Source organism: Syngnathus acus, chromosome 17, assembly GCF_901709675.1.
Source record: "Syngnathus acus chromosome 17, fSynAcu1.2, whole genome shotgun sequence".
Lineage (NCBI taxonomy): Eukaryota > Metazoa > Chordata > Actinopteri > Syngnathiformes > Syngnathidae > Syngnathus > Syngnathus acus.
In genome coordinates, this window is record NC_051102.1 from 9,419,533 (window position 1) to 9,427,047 (window position 7,515).

The window sequence follows — 7,515 nt, forward strand, 5'->3', positions numbered from 1 at the left end:
CCGCCTGGAGTTGGAAATATATATTCAATGAGGTACATTAAATCTGAAACTAGCACGACTACTCACGTGAGACTGTTTAGGGGCTGACTGCAACTCTGATTAACTGCATTATTTGCAAACAGAAAAAGCAACATTTCACTTCAGACGTGGTCAGGAGACACTTTCCGCAGCTGTGTGCTCGCCTCATGGCCACGATCCACTCACGTGTGGATCCAACGTCGAATGGTTGTGCATGATGGAATTACATAATTCAAACCAGAATAGCTGCAGTAACCTATTTATAACGCAAGGTGGCGTCGAGGACAAGGTAACATCCTGTTCAACGGACGAAGGGCTCGCTCTCTTTTCCAACGGAATTCGTTTCTTGGAAGATGACACAAAAACAACAAACGAGCTTGACCAAGCTTTGTCCACAGTCGTGACACCGTGTCCGTGTACGTGCAAGCACAAGGAAGGGGTCTGCGTGTGAGAAAAAAGCTCGCGTGGTTGAGCCCGAGCACAAGTTGCTACCACGCGGCGACTCTGCGGAAAGAAAAGTGGGCGGTTCTAAATTGTGGCCTGACCAATGAGCAGCCAGCTCAGTCCTCTGTCACAGTGGAGCTGACGCGAGGCCACGCTTCCGTCCAATCAGATCCCCCAACGCCAGTCGTTTCCTTATAAAAAAAGGTCAGAATCGCGCTTCGGCACCGGAGAATGGTAGAAACACAGAAGGAACATCTCAAGACGAAACACTGGACCCGCAAGTCCTTTCGTTCATATTTAAAATTTCTCGTTTCTCCAGGTAAATTGTCTCTGATACTAATTCGCTATATGACCGCTAATTCTACTGACTGGACTTGTATTCCCGCCCCCACACCGGACATATTTGATCTGTAAATTTAAATACTTTAATGTGTAGTCGTAGCTTTTTTTTGTCATTGTAGTGTATATGAGTGTTGCGTTATACGAGTGTCACCTCGCCGTCGCTGCCGTTGATGATGTAATATTTCTTCACTCAAGGTGTAACCATGGCTACAAGGCACAGGATGTGCGGTGCTTGTACTCTTCACTTTTCGCTGAATCGCTTCGCTTTCCTCGTGCTGACATTTCGAAGCCAGCCTCGATTGAAAGACAAATGACGAGCATGGAGACGTTTATTCCACCCGATTACCGAATTTACCGTCGTATCTCGTCGATTAGGTTCTAAGAATGAACACGATGGCGGCGAGTTTTCATCATTTCCGCTGTAGTTTTGAGCGGTTGTCTTTTTTTTTTTTTTTTTTCTTTTCTAGAAACGTGAACAATGGTGGTGGTCCTTTGGGGGTGTATTTTTTGGCCCCCTAGCGTCACGTATTAGGCACACTGCGGTCTCATATTTATACTGTTTCTCTCTCTCTCTCTCCCCCTTCCTCCTCATCCTGTTGTCTGGTATGCAGGTTTGTTATAGTAGGAATTTAAAAAAACTAAAGAAAAGATGGCCACGTCGTCCAGCGCAAGCTTGAGCAAAGTCATCAAGCAGCAGTACATGGAGCTGCCTCAAGGGAATAAAGTCCAGGCCATGTACATCTGGGTGGACGGGACTGGGGAAGGCCTGCGGTGTAAAACCAGAACTTTGGATTTTGAGCCCAAAAGTGTTGAAGGTAAGAAGCTCTTTTTTTTTTTTTTTTTATTGTCCTTGCGACCGCATGTCAATTTGGTGCCATCTTAACTTGGGCTCCAAACGGGTGTAAGATTTCGGGTAAATTTCCGGAAAGTTTCCGGTAAATTTCCATGAGCAGTTGAGCAGTGGGATTTGGCAAATGCACTATTCAAAGTGGAGGGATGAATGGAAAGTTACTCAAGCATGAAACATCCGTGCTCAGTAAAAAGCATAATAGTAGACAGACTTTTTTTAATTACAACTTTAAAAAACGGAACATATTTTACTGGATAAGTCTCATTCAAAATGTTAAATGAAAAGAGCGCGACCCTCCCCAAAAAGGCTCAGTAACATGCAAATGAATTTTTTCCCTTGAAGCTTCTCAAGTCAAGGCTATGCATCATTTTGCTGAAATGTTTCAGGCAAATTAGCTTTTTGTATTAAAGATTAAAGATTAAAGTCCCAATGATCGTCACACACACACCTGGGTGTGGTGAAATTTGTCCTCTGCATTTAACCCATCCCCGTGTGATTTTAATCCATCCCCTGGGGGAGAGGGGAGCAGTGAGCAGCAGCGGTGCCGCGCTCGGGAATCAGTTGGTGATCTAACCCCCCAATTCCAACCCTTAATGCTGAGTGCCAAGCAGGGAGGCAATGGGTCCCATTTTTATAGTCTTTGGTATGACCCGGCCGGTCTTGTTTTTAACGCTAATTGCAAGAACATTGCTAGAATATTCCTAAACAAACCGGTTCCTTGCTAGCAGCCAGCCTTCAAGTTCGTACATTCCTGAGTTCATTCCTCGTACTTCTGTTGAGTCCCATTGAAAGTTTCAGAGAACTATCATTCATTTCAAGACACCCCCCCCCCCCCACACACACACACACACGCGATGAGGAAACAATGGCTGGGTACTGTAGTGCTCTTACAGCGTGTGATTTACTCAAGATCCTCAACGCTGCACAATACGCATGACAACTGCTATTTTTGTTGCGTTCACAAATTCTCTACTCCAGCTAATTTTATTATTTATTTATTTATTTTATACGAAATAGATCAATTCTGTAGTCAGTCTAGTTGGGCGTGCCATTTCATTGTCATTGCTGCCACGTAATTACAATGTGCCGGCTGGATCGAGGCCAGCCAACGCACCTTCTGTAATAAATAAATACATTTGAGATCATATTCTAGAATGACGGATAAGAATATTTTGACTGACAAATGCGTTGGGCTTGAAATGTTCTTGCATGACACACGTTAATAATCGTTATAAGATTTGACCCACGCGACCTTTCATCTCGTCTCCTTCAGACCTACCCGAATGGAACTTTGACGGGTCCAGCACGTACCAGGCCGAAGGTTCCAACAGCGACATGTATCTCATCCCCGCCGCCATGTTCCGCGACCCCTTTCGCAAAGATCCAAACAAGTTGGTGCTCTGCGAGGTGTTCAAGTACAACCGCATGCCTTCAGGTGAGAAACCGGTCGTGAGGAAACCTCATTCTCTCCGATATCTACATGTCAGCTGACCTGACCTGTGCGTGAACCCTCCTTGGTGTGGAGCAGATGGTCAACGTCTCTGTCTGCTAGTGCACACTAAAACTAGGCCTTTGTGTTACGTTACATCCCGGAGTGGCCTACTTCACATTAGGAGGCACATGGTTGGACTAATGCAATAAGTCGCACCATTAGAAGCTAATTTAGGCTTAGAAATTGCACAACGTATCCCTTCATCTATTTCACTGAAATGAGTCTCACATGAGGGTAAAATAGCTGACGCACAAACAGCAATTATAGGGCTTCTAATTGAAACGGCTTTCCCTTCCCATCTGTGCAGAAACCAACCTGAGACTGACGTGTAATAAGGTGATGAAGATGGTAGCGGATCAGGTTCCCTGGTTTGGCATGGAGCAGGAGTACACCATCCTGGGCACGGACGGTCACCCCTTTGGCTGGCCATCCAACGGATTCCCGGGACCTCAAGGTGAGTGAGCTTGGCAGATGTCACCAGCGGAAAATGTCACCATTGGGCTTTGATGACAAATCCAATGCGTGATGTGTTTTCAGGGCCATACTACTGCGGTGTGGGAGCAGACAAAGCCTACGGGAGAGATATCGTGGAGGCCCATTACAGAGCTTGCCTCTATGCTGGGGTTCAGATCTGTGGAACAAATGCAGAAGTCATGCCGGCCCAGGTAAGACCAGGGATGAGCGACTTGGTCTTAGTGCTCATATTGCAACTTCAAACCAACCATTTCGTTTTGAATGTTGGAAATCACGTTTTAATGTTGTTGTGCGTGTCCAGTGGGAGTTCCAGGTTGGCCCGTGCGAAGGAATCGACATGGGCGACCACCTTTGGGTGGCGCGCTTCATCCTGCACCGCGTTTGCGAAGACTTTGGGGTGATCGCCTCTTTTGACCCCAAGCCGATCCCCGGCAACTGGAATGGCGCCGGCTGCCACACAAACTTCAGCACAAAGGAGATGAGAGAGGACGATGGACTAAAGTGAGTGTCGAAGAGCGCTCTGGTTCATTTGCGATGAGGATTCCAGAAAACTGGGAAATCACGCTACTCTAATCATTCTGTAAGGAACTCTGCAGATAACCAGTCCTCTGACATGGGCTGACTAAGTCAATATCACACGATGCTGCTTTTACTATGTGTGCAGCTGGCCTGACAAGTCTGAATGTCACCCCAGAATGGTTGTTTTGACATTTCACGCATTCCCAAATGTATCTTCAAAGATCTATCTCATCTCGGTCCTCAAAGATCTGTGCCGTCTCCTTCCAGAGCCATCGAGGACTCCATCGAAAAGCTGGGCAGGAGGCACAGCTATCACATCCGTGCCTACGATCCCAAAGGGGGGCTGGACAACGCCCGCCGCCTCACCGGCCACCACGAGACCTCCAACATCAACGAGTTCTCTGCGGGCGTGGCCAACCGCGGCGCCAGCATCCGCATCCCGCGCAATGTGGGCCAGGAGAAGAAAGGTTACTTCGAGGACCGCCGCCCGTCGGCCAACTGCGACCCGTACAGCGTCACCGAGGCGCTCATTCGCACCTGTTTGCTGAGCGAGGAGGGTGACGAGCCCGCGGATTACTGAATCCACAAATCGTGGATTGACTCCCACTGCCAACACCCCCCCCCCCCCCTTCCCTCATACATTGATCTTTTCTTTTAACTAGTACTGTATTTCCTTTCCCCACTTCTCCCATAGAGCTGTCTTAACCTAAATTTAATAGGCTTGTCGAGTTGGCTGGTCAACTTCAAACGGTCAATTGATATCTTTGGTAGCTCCCCTCTGGTCATGGCAGGGTACCTTCCCCTCATTGTTAGAAGGGATTGGTTTTTGTAACAGATTTTCTAGCCATGTCGATGCCGTTCCTCACCCGTCCACCCCCTAAATGAACTAAAGCCCATGGACACTGAAGCGTCGAGCTGCTAAGGCTGGGTACGGCGCATGTACGGCGTAAGAAATATTTAGTTCATGATCTGCTCATTTCCTTTGTTGCTGACCTTCCCTTTCCCACGGTACTAACGCTTTGAGTTTTATGATGAAGTGTAATTTTAATGGCAACGTTTGTCTTCAGATTTCTGACACACTGGGTCACCCGTGTTGATACACTTTGTAGATGTTTGTGCCCAGATGACGTTCAAATGTGGTGGATCTGTCCATAATGCCATTTGTAGTTTCCTCAAGGAGTTTTATCCTTTCTTTAATGCGCCCCATTTGGTAAATTTGTCAAGTTTACTGGACCTGGGTTATTTTTCTCTTGATACATTTAAAACTTATTTTTATCACAACCTTGATGACTTGTGTTGTTCTTTAACTTGAGAAGAAGTGCTTATGAACAAACGACAAATCAAGATTTTCACAATTGAGTCATGAGTCCTCGCATATTGTCTGGGGGGGGGGAGTTTGGATGTCAGACCTGAGAAGTCAACTAGCTTAGCGCTAGCTAGGTATGAGGCTAGCCGCTAGCACAACAGGGATGGATTTAAAATGAGAACAAAGGGGGGGTGGGACATCTTAAGTTGTTCTGTTGGCCAGGGTAAGGCAGGATCCTACATACTTATTTCATCCATGCGAGACCGCAGACTCTCTTCTTTCAATCACGCGACATTAGATAAGTGTACTACTACTACACACTGTTGCTCATTGTGGGAATGTTAAGTCAACAAATGGGACTAGTCCCCAGTTGGGTACGTGCTTCTAAAATCGCAATTAAGATCAGTCTCTGAGTGGTCAGTATTGGCTACGTTTAAAATGATCTCTTTTTGTTACAATGTGCTTTTTTGTCACATTTTTGCACTGCCGAGCAGATTTTCTTACCCATGCTGGGACTAGCTAGCACAAGAGGTAATAGTCAACAACTTGGTTGACTAGTGGTTGCGGCTGCCGCCTACTTAAATGTAAACACGCATCAGCATTTCTATGTCCAGTCAACATGCGACAGCTCAGCAGCTTTGAGTTTTCCGAGATAAGAATCTTTCTTGAGGTCAGGACAACACAACACAGGGTGCCGAAAAGTCATGGCAACAACACACGAGCAAAACAGCATCTCCAAACTTTTCCTTTCCCTAGAATGCGCTTTCCTTTTTGTGGGGGAGGGCCAGCACAGTTTACTTTTAAGACCTTTCCTCCACATCCCGACTGGGCAACAAGCAGCTCCCTCGCTGGTCTGCCAGAAGCAAGGAAGCCAATCATCTCTCGGAGCTTCTGCTTTGAATAGAGCTAACACGTGCCACACTTTGTTTTGTTCTTTTAAGTTTCCGGTCAGTGAAACTTGTTGCTTTTGTGAGCTTTTTCCTCTGGGAGGGGCTGTTCTTGGAAAATTTGGAACAAGACACAAAGTTTGCAGTTCATTCAGACAACAATACTTTGGAAACTGTTCAGCAGATAAGAAAATGATTCTTAAAAACTGCTCAGTATGATAACACTGGAAGAGTTAAGCACCTTTTCACATAGGAAGGTTGTGTGGGGGGGAAAAGAAATCCAGTGTTGGTATCACAAAAGACCCGTTTTGATGTTTGCAGCAAACTGTCGATGCAATTGAGGAACGCGGATGGTCCGTGAACTTGGTGACCGCTCACGTGGCTTTATTTGGCATTCAACAGTTGCGCAAGAGCCAGTGCCAAGTTAGACTCCGGCCTACGCCTCCACAGTCGGACGCAAAGTGGGACACCCGCAAATATCGGAACGTAAACCCACAGACCCCGTGTCATTAAATTATAGGTTTGGAAGAGAAGGGAGTAAGCAAATGGTTTGAATTTACTGTACAGTTTTCATTTCCTGGAAAGAAATCTTGTATATTATTATATAACTTCCATATTTTTTTTACACTTGATATATTTAAGTCTCTCGAGAAGTGCACAAACAGATGCTGCACATCTGGAAGCGCATCGCAGCCTTATGACTAAATCTCCTGTTTTGTTGTGGGTTAAATTGCTTTAAAAAAAAATTAAATACAAGAAAAAAAGAAAATTGTAAAATCATAAAACAGGATTGGCTTGATTCTTTACTTTAGGTTTTTTGTTTACATGGCCTGTATATTAACGACATGAAAAACATTCTACACATCTTGGACATGAATTGAAATTTAGATGGAAATTTTCCGTTATCTAAAGTACATGAGCACACCACGCGTCTTGCCAGCTCTTTCCATTTGTATGCAGAATCGACACCACGGCCGGCCTGGGAAAGCGACGGAGAGACGCTGCATAAAGGATGAAGAGGGATGCTGCTCTGTTGCTATGACGACCACCAGAATGTACAGGCTTGATCCTGATGGTGGGAGGGAAGAAAGGAGGGGGGGATCCATGTTATGTAAGGAGCGAGGGGAGGAAAAAAAAACGGGGTCTCACAAATGGAAGCGGCACAGCAGCCCCTCTGGTCAAA

General features: G+C 46.0%; 1 protein-coding gene across 1 annotated transcript; it reads left to right on the forward strand.

Annotated features, from left to right (window-relative positions):
* Positions 1-626: 626 nt before the first annotated feature.
* Positions 627-5,426, forward strand: LOC119137089 (glutamine synthetase). Its single transcript, XM_037276117.1, has 7 exons — positions 627-781; positions 1,416-1,619; positions 2,928-3,089; positions 3,454-3,600; positions 3,684-3,811; positions 3,922-4,121; positions 4,407-5,426. The coding sequence occupies exons 2-7, from the start codon at positions 1,454-1,456 to the stop codon at positions 4,717-4,719; spliced, it is 1,116 nt and encodes a 371-aa protein (XP_037132012.1). The 5' UTR covers positions 627-781; positions 1,416-1,453; the 3' UTR covers positions 4,720-5,426.
* The last annotated feature ends 2,089 nt before the right edge of the window (positions 5,427-7,515 follow it).

Excerpts from the sequence above, each read along its gene's own strand:
- LOC119137089 (XM_037276117.1), top strand. The coding sequence starts at position 1,454 with ATGGCCACGTCGTCCAGCGCAAGCTTGAGCAAAGTCATCAAGCAGCAG. Across the intron at positions 1,620-2,927 it reads TGAGCCCAAAAGTGTTGAAG|ACCTACCCGAATGGAACTTT; the intron begins GTAAGAAGCTCT and ends CGTCTCCTTCAG. Across the intron at positions 3,090-3,453 it reads GTACAACCGCATGCCTTCAG|AAACCAACCTGAGACTGACG; the intron begins GTGAGAAACCGG and ends CCATCTGTGCAG.